The sequence below is a fragment of the Halichoerus grypus genome, chromosome 3 (assembly GCF_964656455.1).
Source record: "Halichoerus grypus chromosome 3, mHalGry1.hap1.1, whole genome shotgun sequence".
NCBI classification, from domain to species: domain Eukaryota; kingdom Metazoa; phylum Chordata; class Mammalia; order Carnivora; family Phocidae; genus Halichoerus; species Halichoerus grypus.
In genome coordinates, this window is record NC_135714.1 from 104,290,814 (window position 1) to 104,311,050 (window position 20,237).

At 34.9% G+C, this 20,237-nt stretch overlaps 1 protein-coding gene across 2 annotated transcripts in view; it reads left to right on the forward strand.

The window, feature by feature from the left end:
* Positions 1-11,909, forward strand: part of ADAD1 (adenosine deaminase domain containing 1) — a 53,617-nt gene extending 41,708 nt beyond the window's left edge. For both annotated transcript variants that reach the window (XM_036069406.2, XM_078068203.1), the window contains exon 11: positions 11,796-11,909. In XM_036069406.2, coding sequence (XP_035925299.2) covers positions 11,796-11,909 — 114 coding nt within the window. The remainder of the gene's footprint in view (positions 1-11,795) is intronic.
* The last annotated feature ends 8,328 nt before the right edge of the window (positions 11,910-20,237 follow it).

Here is a 20,237-nt window from a genome sequence, read left to right on the forward strand (position 1 = left end):
GGACTTGATTTGGGGCGGAGGGTAAAAATTTGAAGCTTTGTCACCTAAAAGTGCCAAACCTAGTATGAAACAAACAGGGAAAATCAATAATTTTGCTGACCCAAGATTGCAGTCCTGGTTGGGACAAGTGATGGACCAACTAGTAACTTACTTAGATAGATTTTAAAAATGAAAGAGCCATGGAAGGGCTAAGATAAATTCTCCATATATCCTTGGCTGAATGAGAACCTACACTTGTGCAGGGAAGACCCTAGAGAACCCAGTAAAGAGTGAAACTATAAAAGAGAACTGGCTGCAACATTAAATCCAATAGTCCCTCCTTATCCATGGGGGATACTACCAAGAACCCCAGCGGACGCCTGAAACCACAGGTAATACTGAATCCTATATATACTGTTGTTTTCTTATATATACATATCTGTGATAAAGTTTTATTTATAAATTAGGCACAAGAGATTAACAACAATAATTTAAATAGAACAATTACAACAGTGTATTGTAATAAAAGTTATATGGTCTCTTTCTCAGAATATCTTGTACTATACTCACCTTTCTTTTTCTTGTGATGATATTAAATGATAAAATGCTTATTTGATGAGATGAAGTGAGGTGAATGATGTAGGCATTGTGACGTAGCGTGAGGCTACTGTTGACCTCCTGATATATCAGAAGGAGGATCATCTTCTTCCAGACTGCGGTTGACAATGGGTAATTGGAACCAGGGAAAGCAAAACCATGGATAGGGTGGAGGGACTATGTACACAACCCCCCCACACACACACACACAAATTGATGAGAAGGTAGATGCCTTATGGTTTAAGGTGTTTGAACAGTGTCTGCTGAAATCATTTATTTATCATTAAGCTAAGCAGATAATAGGGTAACCATTAGGAGACCAGGCTAAAAAATAAAAATAAGAATAAAAAACCTGGGAAGGGACAATAGCAGCTGCATACCACGGAGAAAACAGATTTCACAATTTAAGCAAGCTAAATTTAAAAACTAAAAAACTTCAGAAAAAATAAAACCATGTCCAGAATTTCTATAATATTGTCTAAAAAGTTTAATTTTTAACCAAAAAAGATGGGAGATGTAAAAAACAGGAAGGTGAAACATATACTCAGGAAAAAGTAATAGTCAATAGAAACTGGTTCTAAGTGGGTCCAAATGTTAAATATAGCTAAGACTTCAAAGCAGCTATTATAAATATGTTCAGAGAATTAAAGGAAAATATAACAGTGTATCAACACAGACCTGTACCTCTGAAACAAATAATACATTATATGTTAAAAAAAAAAAAAGAAGAAGAAGAAGAAGATAGTAGGAAGGGAAAAATGAAGGGGGGCAAATCGGAAGGGGAGACGAACCATGAGAGACTATGGACTCTGAGAAACAAACTGAGGGTTCTAGAGGGGAGGGGGGTGGGGGGATGGGTTAGACTGGTGATGGGTATTAAAGAGGGCATGTACTGTATGGAGCACTGGGTGTTATACGCAAACAATGAATCATGGAACACTACATCAAAAACTAATGATGTAATGTATGGTGATTAACATCACATAAAAAAATATCGGGGTGTGGAGAAAAAGGAACCCTCATACACAGTTGGCGGGAATACACATGGGTGCAGCCACTGCACTAAACAGTATGGAAGTTCCTCAAAAAATTAAAAATAGAATTGCCAGATGACCTAGTAATCCCACTACTGGACATTTACCTGAAGAAAACAAAAACACTAATTCAAAAAGATTTATGCACCTGTTTATTGCAGCATGATTTACAGTAGTGAAGATATGGAAGCAATTCAAGTGTCCATTGATTGCTGAATGGATAAAGAAGATTGAAATATGGAATATTAGTCAGTCATAAAAGAGAATGAGATCTTGCCATCTGCAACAACTTGGATAGGACTACAGGGTATAATGCTAAATGAAATAAATCAGAGAAAGACAAATGCCATATGATTTCACTCCTTTGTGGAATTCAAGAAACAAAGCAAATGAACAAAGAGAAAAAACTGACAAAAAAACAGACTTTTACACACAGAGAACAAATTGGTGATTGCCAGAGGGGAGGTAGGTGGGGGAGGGAGGTTGAAATAGATAAAGGAAATTAAGAGCACACTTACTGTGAGGAGCACTGAATATAGAAATGTTGAATCATTATATTGTACACCTGAAACTAATAGAACACTATGTTAATTATACTCCAATAATAAACAAAATGAAAAAAAAGAGCCATCTCAGTAGAGAAACAAACTACAAAAAAATAATTCTAGAATTGAAACAATAATAAGTGAAAAATTCTTTAGATGGGCACAACAGCACATTTGAGATGGCAGATAAAAATCAATGAACTTTGAAGATCAATAGAAATTATTTTTTAAAGACAAAGAATGAAAACAGATTGAAGAAAAATAAGCAGAGCCTCAAAGATTTGTGGAACAATATTAAGCACACCAACAGATGTGTATTAGGAATCTCAGATGGAAAGGAGAGAGAAAAACAGGAAAAAAAAATAAGAAGTAATACTGAAAAAATCCCCCAACTGGATGAAAAACATTAACAGATTAAAGAAACTCCACAAATTCCCAAGAAAAAAATTTTTGAAAAGATCCATACCTGCTAGATCCATCCATTTAGCCAGAGAAAGAAAAATACCATATGATTTCACTCATATGTGGAATTTAAGAAACTTAAATATAAAGTACAAACTGGTGGTTGCCAGAGAAGAGGTGGGTGGGGGAATGGGTGAAATAGGTGAAGGGCATTAAGAGCACATTTGCTGTGATGAGCACTGAGTAATGTATTGATTATTGAATCATTATATTGCATACCAAAACTAATACAACACTGTATATTAATCATAATGGAATTTAAAAAAATATATTACTTAAAAAGATCCATACCTACATATGTCCTATTGAAACTGCTTAAGACCAAGACAAAGAGAAAATCTTGAAAACAGTGAAGGAAAGAAATGTTACTAATCATAGAGCAGTACATCTAAAGGTTGATTTCTCTTTAGCAACAATGGAGGCCAACCTAAAATAGCCAGAACAGTCTTGAATAAGAAGAATATAGTTGGACAATTCACACTTCTGATTTCAAAGCTTACCACAGAACCAGAGTAATCAAGACACGGTAAAACTGGCATAAGGATAAACATTTAGCTCAATAGGATATAATTGATAGTAAAGAAATCCTAACATTTATGGACAATTGGTTTTTAACAAGAGTACCAAGATACTTAAGTGGAAAAAAAAAAGTTTTTTAACAAGTAGTCTTGGGACAACTTGATATCCACATGGAAAAGAATGAACTAGGACCTTTACCTCATGCCATGTACAAAAATTAACTCAAAATGGATGATAGACCTATATAAGAATTAAAACTAAAAACTCTCAGGAGAAAACATAGAAGAAAATATGTGTATTCTTAAGTTAGAGAAACGTTTCTTAGATCTGATACCAAAAATACAATCCATAAGAGAAAAAATTAGTATTTTAGACTTTATTACAATAACAACTTTTGCATTTCAAAAATTAAGAAAATGAAAAGGCAAGTTACATACAAGGAGGAAATATTTGCAAATCACACATCTGATAAGGGACCTGTATCCAGAACATATAAAAACTGTTGCAACTCAATAATAGAAAGATACATGACCCAGTTTTTAAAATGACCAAAGAATTTGAATAGATATTTCTATAAAGAAAATAAACAAATGGCCAAGAAGAATATGAAAAGATGTCCGACATCGTTAATCATTAGGGAAATACAAATAAAAAACCATAGTGATTTACTACTTTACACATACTAGGATATATCAATAGTAAAAAAAGATATTAAGTGTTGTCAAGGATGTAAAGAAATCCGAACCATCACACATTGCTGGTAGGAATGTAAAATGATGCAGCTTCTTTGGGAAACAATTTAACAGTTCCTCAACAAGTTAAATATAGAGAGGTGCCTGGCTGGCTCAGTTGGAAGAACATGTGATTCTTGATCTTGGGGTTGTGAGTTCGAACCCCACATTGGGGGTGTAGAGATTACTAAAAAATAAACTTTAAAAAAAGTTAAATATGGAGTTAGCATGTAACCCAGGAATTCCACTCCTAGATATATGCATTAAGAAAATTGGAAACATATATTCACACCAAAATTGTACACAAATGTTTGTAGCAGCCATATTCATGATACACAAAAGGTGGAAACAACCCAAATGTTCACCAGCTGATGAATGGATAAACAAAATGTGGCATATCTCTTTAGTCATCCATAAAAGAGAATGAAGTAATGATACATTCTACAACATGGATCAACCTTGAAAACATTATGTTAAGTGAAAGAAGCCAGACACAAAAGGCAACAGGTAATATGATTTCATTTATATGAAATGTCCAGAATAGGCAAATTCATAGAGACAGTAGATTAGTGGTTTCCAGGGGCTGGGGGAAGGAGAGAATGAGGATTGACTGCTACGGATCTAGGAATCATTTTTGCAGTGATGAAAAATTTCTGGAATTACTGGTAATGGTTGTGCAACTTTGTGAAAATACTAGAAGCCATTTATTGTACACTTTAAAAGGAGGAATTTTATGATATAAGAATTATATCTTAACAAACCTGTTAGAAAAGCATGCAGTGAAATGATGTGCTTATGGATGGGAAGAACAAATATTGTTAAAATGTCTATATTATCCAAAGTGATCTACACATTTAATGCAATCCCTATCAAAATACCACCAGTTCACAGAGTTGGAACAATCCTAAGGTTTGTGTGGAACCACAAAAGAACCCAGATAGCCAAAGCAATCTTGAAAAAGAAGTAGCTGGAGGCATCACAATTCCAGACTTCAAGCTATATTACAAAGCTGTAGTCATCAAGACAGTATGGCACTGGCACAAAAACAGATACATAGATCAATGGAACAGAATAGAAAACCCAGAAATAAATGGTCAACTAATCTTCAACAAAACGGGAAAGAGTATCCAAAGGAAAAAAGTCTCTTGAACAAATGGTGTTGGGAATACTGGAGCACTTTTTACACCATACACAAAAATAAATTCAAAATGGATGAAAGATTAAATTTGAGACAGGAAACCATCAAAATCCTAGAGGAGAACACAGGCAGCGACCTCTTTGACGTTGGCCATTCCAACTTCCTGCTAGACATATGTCCAGAGGCAAGGGAAACAAAAGCAAAAATGAACTATCGGGACTTCATCAAGATAAAAAGCTGCACAGTGAAGGAAACAATCAATTAAAAGGCAGCTTACAGAATGGGAGAAGATATTTGCAAATGACATATCAGATAAAGGGTTAGTATCCAAAATACATGAAGAACTTATCAAACTCGGCACCCGCCCCCCAAAAAATCCAGTCAAGAAGACAGGAATAGACACTTTTCCAAAGAAGACATACATGAAAAGATGTTCAACATCTCTCATCATCAGGGAAATCAAAACCACAATGCGATACCACCTCAGACCTGTCAGAATGGCTAAAAGTAACAACACAGGAAATAGCAGATACTGGTGAGGCTGTGGAGAAAGGGGAACCCTCTTTACACTGTTGGTGGGAATGTAAGCTGGTGTAGCCACTCGGAAAACAGTACGGAGGTTCCTCAAAAAGTTGAAAATAGAGCTACCCTATGACCCAGCAATTGCACTACCAGATATTTACCCAAAGGATCAAAAATACTGATTCAAAGGGGCACATGCACCCTGATATTTATAGCAGCATTATCAACAATAGCCAAATTATGGAAAGAGTCCAAATGCCCATTGACTGATAAATGAATAAAGAATATGGTGTGTGTAGATATATCATATTTATATATATATAATATATATAATGGAATATTATTCAGCCATCAAAAATGAAAATCTTGCCATTTACAACAACGGGAATGGAGCTAGATTGTATTATGCTAAGCAAAATAAGAGAAAGAAATATAATTTCACTCATGTGTGGAATTTAAGAAACAGAACAGATGAACATAAGGGAAGGGAAAAAAGAGGGAAGCAAACCATAAAAGACTCTTAACTGCAGAGAACAAACTGAGGATTGCTGGATGAGAGGTGAGGGGTATTAAGGAGGACACTTGTGTTGAGCACTGGGTGTTATAAGTAAGTGATGAATCAATAAATTCTCCTGAAACCGATATTACATGATATATTAACTAAAATTTAAATAAAAATTTGAGAAAAATATGTTTAAAGTGCTGAAAGAAAAACCCGGCAACCAGGAATTTTATAGCAAGGTAATTCTTAAAAGCAAAATAAAAAAATCCGCAGGCAGAAAAAAAGAAAATTTGTTAGTAGAACTTCTCTAAAAGTAATTCCAAAGGAACCTTGAAGCCTGGAAGAAATTACACCAGCTGACATATAAATCTACAGGAAGGAATAAAGAATACTGAAAATGGTAATCATGGGGGTAAATATATAAGGCTGTGTGTATGTGTGTGTATTTCCTCTTATTTTCTTTAAAAAATGGAAATTCTTTAAAACAATCTTAACAGTATATTATTGATTTTGTAACAAAGGTAGATGCAATGTAAACAGCAATAGTGTAACAAGGACAGAGAAAGAAATCAGTCAGTATTGGAACAAAGGTACTGTATTTTACCAGATTAAGTCAGTATGAATCTGAAGTAGAATGTAAGATATAGAGGCATGTTGTAATTCCTAAAGTAATCATGAAGAAAATAACTGGAAAACTGCATGCAAAATATCAACACACGAATTAAAATGGTGTATTAAAATTCATTTTTAAAAAGCCTAGAAGGCAATAAAGAGGAAGCAGAGATATAAAAGACATGGGACTTGGAAAACAGTGAAATGGCAGACGTGAATCCACTATATCAATAATCACATTAGATTCTGTTAGACTAAATGCTCCAGAGAAAAGGCAGAGCTCATCAGATAGGGTAAAAAAAAAAAAAGGCAAGATCCAGCTGTAAATGCTGTCTGCTGGAAACATGAAATTAAAAAACACAAGTTGAAAGTAAAATGATGAAAAAACATATCATGCAAACAGTAACAATAAAGAGAGCTGAAGTGTTTGTATTAACATCAAACATACGTTAAAATGAGAAATATTACAAGACAGAGCAACGTTTTAGAGTGATAAAAAGGCTAATACATTGAAACATATAACAAATAGTTATATAATAGTCTCATGTGTTAGTAACAGAACCCCAAAATACACAAGCCAAAACTGACAGAATTGAAAGGTGAAATGCATAATTCTACAACTACAGTAGGAGGTTTTAATAGTCTTGTTTCAGCAGTTGATAATACAGCTACACAGAAAATAAGTGAGAATATAGAAGGCTTAAATATCAGTGCCAACCAAACTGGCCTATATAAAACACTACATAATAGAATATACATTATTTTCAAGTACATATGAAGCATTCTCCGTTACTGGCAATAAAACAAGTCTTAATAAGTTTAAAAGGATTAAAATCAGACAAAGCATGTTCTTAACCACTATGGAATTAAATTAGAAATCCACAGTGGAATGAGATCTGCGAAGTTAGCCATTTGAGAATTAAACAACTTAACTTCTGAATAACCTGTGAGTCAAGAAATTATAAGCAAATTAAAAAATATCTTCAACAGAATGAAAATACAACATATTGAAATTGGTGGAGTGGTTAGAAATTTACAGCTTTAATCACTTACATTAGGAAGAGAAATGTAAAATCAGTTATTTGAGCTTCCACCTTGAGATGTTAGAAGAAGAGCAAATTAAAACAAAAGGAGAGAGAGAGTAATATAAAGTATAGAAATCAGTGAACTAGAAAAGAGAAAAATCAATGAAATCAAAAGTTGATTCGTTGAAAAAAAATCATTGATAATCCTTTAGACTAACATAAAATAGAGATAACATACAAGTGATCAAAATTTGGAATGAAAGAAGGGTCATCACTATAGACCCCAAAGAGCTAAAATAATTGGAATATTATAAACAACTTTTTTTTAAAGATTTTATTTATTTGAGAGCGAGAGACAGAGAGGGAACACAAGCAGGGGTAGTGGGAGAGGGAGAAGCAGGCTTCCTGCAGAGCAGGGAGCCCAATGCAGGGCTCCATCCCAGGACCCTGGGATCATGACCTGAGCCAATGGCAGATGCTAACTGACTGAGCCACCCAGGCACCCAATATGAACAAGCTTTTGTCAAAAAATTAGACAAGTTAAATGAACACATTCCTAGAAAGATCTAAATTATAAAACATGACATCCAGAAAGCGTCAACTCTCCACCTGGTTCTCCGTCTGAGGGGTGGCTGTTAATTCTTCAGTCTTGAATTCATAGTGCCCAATGATGGCATTGCTCTGCACTATAGCCATTTGCCCCAATTTAAGTTTAGAAATTACCAGTTTCAGTAATAGCTGAATCACTGGTTTTCTCAGTAGCTGTTCAAAATGTTAATAAAAGTTTTGTTGCATGGTAGCATAAAAAAAAAATAAAGAGAATATCCAAATTGAACTAAAGTAGTTGAATTATTAATTAAAATTCTTTTCCTAAAGGAGAGACAAACCAAGAAACAGACTCTTAATTATAGAGAACAAACTGGTGGTTACCAGAGGGGGTGGAGGGTATGGGTTAAATAGATGATGAGGAATAAGGATTGCCCTTGTTTTGATGAGCACCAAGTGATATATGGAATTGTTGAATTGCTATATTGTATACCTGAAACTAATATAACACTGTATGTTAAGGGGAATTAAAATCAAAACTAAAAAAAAAAAAATTCTTTTCCTAAAGGAAAGCAGAGTGCAGATATAGCTTTACTGGTGAATTCTAGCAAACATATATGCAAAAAAATACAAATCCTACAAAAAAACTCTTCCATAAAATGGAAGTTTTTAAAAAGTTTACTGCCAACTTTTATGAGGTCACTATAACCCTGATACCAAAACAGGATTAAAACATCACAAAAAATGAAGACTACGAACCGTTATCTCTCAGGAGTATACATGCAAAATTCTTAAGATACTGGCAAAATAAATCCAGCAACCCATGAAAAGGATTATACACCATGACAAAGGAGGTTTGTTTCAGGAATGCAAGGTTGATTTAACATCAGAAAAATTATTGAATGTATTACCATTATATGACTAGATTCAAGTTCAAAACCCACATAATTACCTCAAAAGATGTACAAAATGTATTTTACAAAATCCAACAGCTATTCATGATTAAAAATACTGAATGAGAAAGAGAAGTAAATTTCCTCAAATGAAAAACCTACCATTGACATCATGCTTAATGGTGAAAGAATACTCTTGCCCCTGCCCCCCACAAGATTAGGGAAGAAAACAAGAATGTCTGCTCTCATCATTTCTATTCAACATTGTTCTGTAGGTCCTAGCAAGTTCAAGTCAAGAAAAAGAAAAGGCATCGACACTGGAAAGAACAGAGAAACTATTCTTGTTTCTAAATAATGTAATCTTGTATGTAGAATATCCTGTGGATTCTACCAAAAACAAACAACTATATCATATGTGAATTTAGTACACGTTACAAGGACAATATAGAAAAATAAATTGTGTGTGTGTGTGTGTGTGTGTGTATGTATATATATATATATAAATATATAAATATATAAATAAAATATATATATATATATATAAATAAAATGATGAAACGTTGCTGAGAGTAATTGAAGACCTAAATAAATGGAGACCTAAATAAATGGAGAGATGTACCATTTCATGGGTTGGAAAATTAAATATTGTTAGGCTGTCACTTTCCAAATTAATCTATGGATTCAAAGCAAACTCATTAGAATCCCAGCAAGCTTTTGTGTAGAAACTGACGAGCTGATTCTGATCAAAATTGACAAGTAAATCCAAAGGACATAAAAGAACTAAAACAATTTTTTAAAAGGTAGATTTACCCTACATAGTTTCAAAATTTATCATAAAGTCACAGTAGTCAAGACAATGTATTGATGTAATGATAGACCTATAAATCAATGGAACAGAAGTCAGAACTAAACCCACACACTTATGGTCAATTCATTTTGTATAAAGGTGCCAAGGTAACTTAATGGGAGAAAGAATAGTCTTTTTAATAAATGGTGCTGGAACTGTTGGATATCTGTGGACAAAAAAAAATTAGACTCATATGAGTCATACAAAAAAAACTTAAAATAGATCATATATCCAAGAGAGCTAAAACTATAAAACTTCAAAGAAAATGTCAAAGTATTTGTATTCTTAGGTTAGGAAACAGTTTCTTAGATGTGATGCCGGAAGCACAATCTGTAAAAGAAAAAAATTGATCATTTGGACTCCAGAATTTAAAACTTGCTTTTCAAAAGTCATCATTAAGAAAATGAAAATCCAAGTCATAGACTGGAAGAAAAAACTGACTAATCATACATCTGATAAAGGTCTTGGAGCTGTAATAATATATAATGAACTCTTACAACTCAGTATTGAGAGGGCAAACAACCGTTTTTAAAAGTAGCAAAGAATATATTCAAATGGCTAATACACATATAAAAGATGCTCAGCCTCATCAGGCATTAGGTGTTGACCATACTACTGCACAAACACTAAAATCCAAAACACTATACTAGATGTTGCAGAGAAACTGGAGACTTGTACTGCTGATGAGAATGTAAAATAGTACAGTCTCTTTGGAAAACAGTTTGGCAGTCTCTTGCAAAGGTAATCATATAGTTACCATGTGACCCAGCACTTTCACTGGTATCTGTCCAGGAGGAACAAAAACCTATATCCACACAAGACTTGTACGTAAATGTTTACAGCAGCATTATTCTTAATAGCCCAAAACTGGAAACATTCAGTTGTTCATCGGTTGGTGAATCCTTAAACAATGTCATAAATCCGTATGATGGAATACTAATCAGCAATAAAATAGATCAAACTACAAATACATGAAACAACATGAATGAATCTGAAAGCATTATGCTAACCAAAAGAAGCCTGACACAAAAGAGTTCATATGGTGTTCCTCGAGTTTTATGAAATTTCTAGAAAAAGTAAAACTCGAAAGACAAAGTAGATAGATTCCTGGTTGGCTGGAGCTGGGAATACAGATTGGACTGCAGATGGACACAGTGGAGCTTTTTTGCAGGTGATGGAATTGTTTTACAACTTGACTGTGGGATGGTTGCATACCTTTATAAATTTACTAAAAATCATTAAACTGTATACTTGCAATGAGTGCATTTATGGTATGTAATTATACTTCAGTAAAGCTTCATTTGTTTTTAAAGATTTTATTTATTTATTTGAGAGAGAGAATGAGAAACAGCACGAGAGGGAAGAGGGTCAGAGGGAGAAGTAGACCCCCCGCTGAGCAGGGAGCCTGATGTGGGACTTGATCCCAGGATTTCAGGATCATGACCTGAGCTGAAGGCAGTCGCTTAACCATTCAGTAAAGCCTTTTAAGAAGTTCATCTATATGTTCATTTATAAAAAAATGAAATAAACCAAAATGATGGTTATCTGTTTGGGGATTATAGGCAGATTTTATTTTCTTTATATTTTCTCTACTTTTCAAGTTTTCTGTAATGAGTATGATTATTTTAATAAAAAATGTAAAAACAAAAAAACAAAAAATTGTCTTTAAGGAGTTTTGGCAAGAAAAATGTTTAGTTTCAAAAATAATGAGAAAAATAAGAATTCAAAACTATTTTCATTAAATTTTAAAATGTCAAACTAAAGAAGCATGATTAGGGTTACTTACTTTTCATAAGCCAAATTCTGCCTATATCCTATAATTCAATTTTTTTTCTTTCTGTAGTGTATGTCTGGATCCTATCAAGAAGCTAAAACTTTGCTGAAATCCTACTTGCAGCAACATGGCTATGGCTCCTGGATTGTGAAATCTCCCTGTATAGAGCAATTTAGTATGTGATTTAGGCAATCCATTGTCATATTAAAAATCTTTTATTTTTTGGTGTCTTTGACTAGTAAATATATTTTAAAAATTTTGGTGGTTTGCAGCTTTCAAAACCAAAGTCTTGCAACAGCAGTGTCCAGAGATTGCTGACAGTAATAATTTACATTAAAACATTGGGGAATTTTTTGTGGCCTTTTGGAAAAATTATTACCTGAGTCATTATGCAGCCATTTTGCCTTTATTTTTACAGGCATTATAAAGCCGCTGCCCTTTTTGTAGTTTAAAAGAAAATTTCTTTTAAGTTTTTACTTTGAAGCTATCTATTTAGCAAATATACTCAACATTGTTTCTGGGTATCTCATTCAGGTTGTTTCTTTTTAAATTAAAAATTAGAATCCAGGAATACAAATAATAGTTTTTGCTCATTTGTTGATTAATTCAACAAACATTTGAGTGCCTAATATTTGCCAGTAACCATGCTTGTGTGATAGTGAAAAGCAACAACTAGAACACCATTTCTCATGTCCAAGAAGTTTATGAATGCAAACTGCACGTATACATGCAGAAAAATGTTAACCATGATCTTCTGATTAAAGGTCATCATAAATGCTTTAAATAAGATTGACCATTTTCAAGTGTTGTGTAAGATCCATCCAAATGTGATTTAATATTTATAATTTAGATAAGTAGGGATTTCTGATAATCAACAAAAATTATTTAGCTTTACACTTACATTTGTTTATACAGTGATTAGATCAAAAGAGAAAGTTTAGTTATACTTGAATTAGGCTATATATCTTCAGTGAAATGTTGAGTTTGTTCCATACTTCAGCCTCTTCAAACCTATTCCTTAGTTTCAATCACAGATTAATTAAACATTATTGGTCTCAAACTTTGTTCCTCTTAGCTTGGGTCATTATAATCTCTGATGAGGTCAATATAAGTTTTTTGTTTTGTTTTGTCTATTCTAAAAGTATCTTTGGAAGATTGAAATTGATACTAGTGGTTGTCATTCTTTGTTCAGAGATAGAAACTTGATAGAAAGGACTCTAGACTGCCCTACATCAAAAACAGCAATGCTTATTGCCTCTTTTATGTTTTACGGTTGTAGAAGATATTTTGCTTGAAGAAAAGCAAACTTCAAAATTCAGACTTCTAAACTTCAACTTATAAAATTGTTCAAAAGCCATTAAATTAGTTACATCTAAATTTAAATCCTCTTTTAGTCTCAGGTTCTGTTATCTGAGATAAACATTAAAGGATAGATAAAAATTGAGAAGGCTGAAATGAGAGAGGGGATGTATTCCAGTTGGAAATAATAAAGCAAAGATTAGATGGGAAATGTTACAGTGTTTGAAACTAGAGTATAGAACACTGGATGGGAAAGTTGAGGGTTGAGTCTAGCAGATGTTCTCATTTGGGTCATCAGAAGGGAACCCTTGAAGGATTTTGTGTAGGAAAGTGACATATATTAAGACACCGTTCCACAGCATGTTTTTTGTTTACTTATTATGGAAATTTCCAAACATACAAAAATAGAATAGTAAATGAATCCTCATGTACCCATCACTCAGCTTCAATAATTATTAAAACATAGCAATCTTTATTTCGTATATATCTCCCCATGCTGGATTATGTTAGAACAAACGCCAGACAAGTTATTTTTTTTTAGTTTTATTTTTTATTAAATTCCAGTTAGTTAACATACAATGTAATACTAGTTTCAGGTGTACACTATAGTGATTCACCACTTCCCTGTATCACCTGGTGCTCATCACAACAAGTGCACTCCTTAATCCCCATCTGTTTCACCCATTCCCCCACCCACTTCCCTCTGGTAACCATCAGTTTGTTCTCTTTAGTTTAGTCTGTTTCTCGGTTTCTCTCATCTGAAAATACTTTGAGACACATCCGCGAAACATGAGAACTCTTTAATACACACACAGACACACACACACATGTGTATAGCCACAATCCAGTTAGCACACCTTAAAAATTAATAGTAATTCTCCCAATATCTGTTAAGTGTTGTATAGATTGTTGGAATCAAGATCAAAATCAACATCCATATGTTGGAATTTGTGTGTTAAATATCTGTTAATCTATAGATTTTCTCTCACTTTTTTTCCTTCTAATTAGTTCCTGGAAAAAGCTAGGTTCTTAGTGGAGTCTTCCACAATCTCAGTTTTGCTGCTTACATTTCCATAATGTCATTTAGTGTGTTTCTCTGTGATCTGTATTTCCAGAAATCAGTAGTTAAATCTAGAGGCTTTCAAATAGAGGTTCAATTTTTTTAGCAAAAATACGTCATAGGTAGTCTTGTGTACATTCATCACAAGACACAATGTGTGGGTTCTCTCTTTTTGTAATATTAGCAGTCATTGATCATTGCCCAATTTTGCTATTTCATTGGGGATTGCAGGTGATAAATTCTCTCATTAGATGGAATGCTTCTGTTAAATGTTTGCTTATAGATGATTTGATGACCTGGGATGTAGTTGGTACAAAGGCTAGATTGTTTCTCTGTATTTATGTTTTTGAAATATTTGGTTCCCTATCATTTTTTAAACTTCACCAGTGAGAATTTTTTTAATATCATTATGAATTTAAACATATTTGTGTTTCTCATTACAATTCATATTCATATTGTTCTCTTGTGTCAGTAGGAACCTATTCTAAACCTCTCAGTGTTTTTCTTCTAGTTGATGTTTCTAATGCTTTTTCAAGTAATATAATTTTGTATGTTTTATTTTCTATTTGTTGCTGACATATAGACATAAACTGATTTTTTATGTTGGCCTTATATCCAGTGCCCCTGCTAAATTAATTCTAATAGTTTATCTGGAGAGCTTTTGGATTTTCTTCATACACAGTCACGTCATATGTGAATAATGACAGGTTTATTTCTTCTGATCCAATCTTTGTCTTCTCATTTCTTTTTCTTGCCTTTTTTTGTACTCGCTATAACTTCCCAGTACAATGTGAATAGAAGTAGTGTAGCAGTGTCCTTGTCTTCTGTGAGAACCTTGTCATGTTGGTGCCTTTGTCTTCTCTACATGATCCCAGTAGTCTTTGTCAACTTCCTTTCTTTCTCTTATGACCAGATGTTCTTGCCTCATCTTGTGCATTTGTTGCTCCATTCTTGGAACTAGTCATTGCACCTCCCCCTGCTCATGCATGGGTGCACGTGTGCTCCCCCACCCTCTAAAAATAAACAGATAAATCTATAAAAAATGTATAAGATATCTGTAATACATGGTATTATACAGAAACATCTAACTTTTATCCCTGGCCCTTCTGAGAATATGTGTGCATGTGTACTTTCTTTCTGGCTTTATATATACACACATAAATATATGTATATGCATATGTACAGAAAATTATTAGGTTTTTCATTTCTTTATTTTTAATGTAATCATACACACACACACATAAATATATGGATAGTCACTTGGGTTGTTTTATATTTTTTTGCTATTACAGTGCTCTAGTGGTAGGGTTTTTTTTTATTTTTTTATTAACATATAATGTATTATTGTTTCAGGGGTACAGGTCTGTGATTCATCAGTCTTACACAATTCACAGTCCTCACCATAGTACCTACCCTCCCCAGTGTCCATCACCCAGCCCCCCATCCCTTCCACCCCCTTCCACTCCAGCAACCCTCAGTTTGTTTCCTGAGATTAAGAGTCTCTTATGGTTTGTCTCCCTCTCCAGTTTCATCTTGTTTCATTTTTCCCTCCCTTCCCCTATGATCCTCTGTCTTCTTTCTCAAATTCCTCATATCAGTGAGATCATATGATAATTGTCTTTCTCTGATTGACTTATTTCACTCAGCATAATACCCTCTAGGTGCATCCACGTCATTGTAAATGGCAAGATTTCATTTTTTGATGGCTGCATAATATTCCATTGTATATATATACCACGTCTTTATCCGTTCATCTCTTGATGGACATCTAGGCTCTTTCCATAGTTTGGCTATTGTAGACATTGCTGCTCTAAACATTGGGGTGCACGTGCCCCTTCATATCACTACATTTGAATCTTTGGGGTAAATACCCAGTAGTACAATGGCTAGGTCGTAGGGTAGCTCTATTTTCAACTTTTTGAGGAACCTCCATACTGTTTTCCAGAGTGGCTGCACCAGCTTGCATTCCCACCAACAGCATAGGAGGGTTCCCCTTTCTCCGCATCCTCACCATCATCTGTCATTTCCTGACTTGTTAATTTTAGCCATTCTGACTGGTGTGAGGTGCTATCTCATTGAGGTTTTGATTTGGATTTCCCTGATGCCGAGTGATGTTGAGCACTTTTTCATGTGTCTGTCGACCATTTGGATGTCTTCTTTGCAGAAATGTCTGTTCATGTCTTCTGCCCATTTTTTGATTGGATCATTTGTTCTTTGGGTGTTGAGTTTGATAAGTTCTTTATAGATTTTGGATACGAGCCCTTTATCTGATATGTCGTTTGTAAATATCTTCTCCCATTCTGTCGGTTGTCTTTGATTCTGTTGACTGTTTCCTTTGCTGTGCAAAAGCTTTTTATCTTGATGAAGTCCCAATAGTTCATTATTGCCCTTGCTTCCCTTGACTTTGGCAATGTTTCTAGGAAGAAGTTGCTGCAGCTGAGGTCAAAGAGGTTGCTGCCTGTGTTCTCCTCAAGGATTTTGATGGATGCCTGTTTTGTTTTGTGTTTTTAGGTTGCTTAGAGCAGAAGAGGCTAGAAAGTCAGGAGGCCATAACAGTAGCCTAATAAGTAATGATGACCCCAACCAAGGTTGTGACCAGTTATTAAGGGAAAGATAAATTGAAGCAGTGATGAGGAGATATGACCTAAAAATAGAATATATGAAACAAAGGAGAAGACAAGATGAAAATGATACCATGGGTATGTACTATACAGTGGCTGAGCTAGAAATTGGAAGTATTTTAAATATAAGTAGAGGAGTCAAGAATGATGTGGCTGAAAATATTTGAAGTTCTGACATATATTTTTAAGGTGGTAATGAGATCATCAAGTAGAGATATTGAGCAATTAGAAATACAGGTATAGAGACCTTTGAGGAAGTTTTAGAGTAAGGATAAAAAATTAGGAATCACTTGCAAAGAGGCAATTCTCAAATTGTGAGAAAAGATGTTTGCCTTTTCTTGGGGAGCATGAAAAAAAGAATATTAGGGCTAGATTCCCAAGAAACTCTTATATTTTGCATTTGGAAAAATAAGAGGAAACAACAGGTGGGTAAAGAGTGAGGTTGGCAGAAAGAGGAATTTCAAAGAATAGAATAGGCATTCTCAAGTGTTCTACAGGTCAAGGAGAATAAGAACTGCAAAAATATCACTGGAATTGACAACCAAGAGTCTACAAATGACTAAAATAGCAGTTCCCCGAGCTGAGTGCTCAGAAGAGGCATCACTCCAGGGTACTCTGATTGAGCAGATCTGGGAAAAGCCCCCAAATCTACATTTTAACAAGTTATTGCAGATGATTTGATGTGGGTAGTACATTGACCACACTGAAAAACACCACCCTGCAAAGTAATAAAATTTTGGTGGTAGCAAAAAGATGGGTCACAATTAAGGAATAAATGAGAGATGAGGATTTGGAGTCAGTGATTGAATTCTATTCTTTCTAGCAGCTTGGTGGTGAGACTAATGAGGCTGTGTTTGGGTTTTTTGGATTTTTTTTGCTTATAAGGTAGAGATTTCATCAATGTGCATGAATTTATAGTGGAGCCACCTAATGTGATATTGATGACTTGTTTTGGGGAATAGTGGATGTCAGGTCAGATAATTGGCCTAGGTGCAATCAGATCAGCTCTGCTTAGGGAATTTGGGGTGATGTGAATGTATTACTGAACTGGCTCAAGCCAAAATGGGGGAAATAAACTATGAGTACGTAGAATTAAGTGGAAGTGAAGCAGTTTCACGGAGAGGGCAAATATTGAGAGAACAGGAGATTGTATTCAGGGTATTTTCAAAGTTTGAAATCTTAGATATTTAACTCTAGCCTGTATTTTGTCAGGTTTCCTTCACCTTCAGTCAGTTATTAGAAATAATAGTTGAAATCTAGGCATAAAAAATGCTTATAAATTGAGATTTAGTGTTCATTCCATTCAATCTTTGAGGGATCTTTGTGGTGCCAGGGATAGCTAGAGTCCTGGACAGTCAACCCTGGCCTTAGGCATCCTGTCATTTACCCCTGTGTTCAGTAATGCCATTTTCTTGTCTGTGCTGTGGTATGAAAAAGTTTAGAAAACAGCATTCTAAACTTTTTTTTAGTTTTTTTTTAAAATTCAATTTAGTTAACATATACGGTATTATTAGTTTCAAGGGTAGAATTTAGTGATTCATCAGTTGCATATAACACCCAGTGCTCATTACATCAAGTGTCCTCCTTAATGCTCATCACTCAGTTACCTCATCTACCCATTCACCTCCCTTCCAGCAACCCTCAGTTTGTTTCCTACAGTTAAGAGTCTCTTACGGTTTGCCTGTTTTTATCTTATTTTTCCTTCTCTTCCTCTATGCTCTCTGTTTTGTTCCTTAAATTCCACATGAGTGAAATCATATGGTATTCGTCTTTCTCTGATTTATTTCGCTTAGCATAATACACTCTAGTTCCATCCACGTTGTTGCAAATGGCAAGATTTCATTCTTTTTGATAGCTGAGTAATCTTCCCATACACACACACACACACACACACACACACACACACACACACACACATCTTTATCCATTCATCTGTTGATAGACATCTGGGCTCTTTCCACATTTTGGCTATTGTTGACATTGCTGCTATAAACTTTGGGGTGCAGGTGCCCCTTCAAATCACTATTTTTGTGTCCTTTGGATAAATACCTAGTAGCACAATGCTGGGTCATAGGGTAGCTCTATTTTTCATTTTTTGAGGAACCTCCATCCTGTTTTCCAGAGTGGCTGCACCAATTTGCATTCCTACCAACAGTGTAAGAGGGTTCCACTTTCTCCCTAGCCTCACCAACATCCGTTGTTTCCAGAGTATTATGTTTGAGCCATTCTGACCAGGGTGAGGTGGTATATCTCATTGTGGTTTTGATTTGTATTTCCCTGATGATGAGTGGTGTTGAGCACTTTTTCATGTGTCTGTTAGCCTTTTGTAGGTCTTCTTTGGAGAAATGTCTGTGCATGTCTTCTGCCCATTTCTTGACTGGAGTTTTTGGTTTTTGGGTGTTGAATTTGGTAAGTTCTTTATAGATTTTGGATAGTAGCCCTTGATCTGATACGTCATTTGCAAATACCTTCTCCCATTCCATAGGTTGCCTTTTAGTTTTGTTGATTGTTTCCTTTGCTGTGCAGAAGCTTTTTATCTTGATGAAATCCTAATAGTTCATTTTTGCTTTTGTTTCCCTCACCTCTGGAGGCTGTCTAGTAGAAAGTTGCTGAGGCTGAGGTCAAAGAGGTCAAAGTGGTCCAGTTTCATTCTTCTGCATGCTGCTGTCCAGTTTTCCCAAAACCATTTGTTGAAGAAACTGTCTTTTTTCCTTTGGATATTCTTTCCTGCTTTGTCAAAGATTAGTTGACCATAGAGTTGAGGGTCCATTTCTGGGTTCTCTATTCTGTTCCATTGATCTATGTGTCTGTTTTTGTGCCAGTACCATATTGTCTTGATGATTACAGCTTCCTAAAATTTTTTTTTTTTTTTTTGCTTCCTAAAATTTTTAATAAAAAATGTGGTGGTGGTGATCATGTCTTAAGGTTCTGGGGCGCCTGGGTGGCTCAGTCCGTTAAGCATCTGCCTTCAGCTCAGGTCGATTCCAGGGTCCTGGGATCCAGCCCCACATCGGGCTCTCTGCTCAGTGAGGAGCCTGCTTCTCTCTCTCCCTCTGCCTGCTGCTCCACCTGCTTGTGCTTTCTCTCTTTCAAATAAATAAAATCTTCTTTTTTAAAAAAGGCACTACCTGTGGGAGTAGTTCAGACATTTATTTATATCTGTGTAAGAAACAGTTTCTTGGGGGGTACCTGGGTGGCTCAGTCAGTTAAGGGTCTGCCTTTGGCTCAGGTCATGATCCCAGGGTCCTGGGATCGAGCCCACATCGGGCTCTCTGCTGAGTGGGGAGCCTGCTTCTTCCTCTCCTTCTGCCTACCACTCTGCCTACTTGTGTTTCTCTCTGTCAAATAAATAAATAAAACCTTTAAAAAAATTTCGTGGTTGGGTAGTACTTTTGGATAATTATATTTCATTTTGCACATAAGGTGAAGTGACATGACTGAGCATTACTTTAAGGAAGCCTTAGATGAAACTTGTGAAAAATAATTTGAGTATAATATATGCATTAAATATGTACAAATACTTTGAAAATA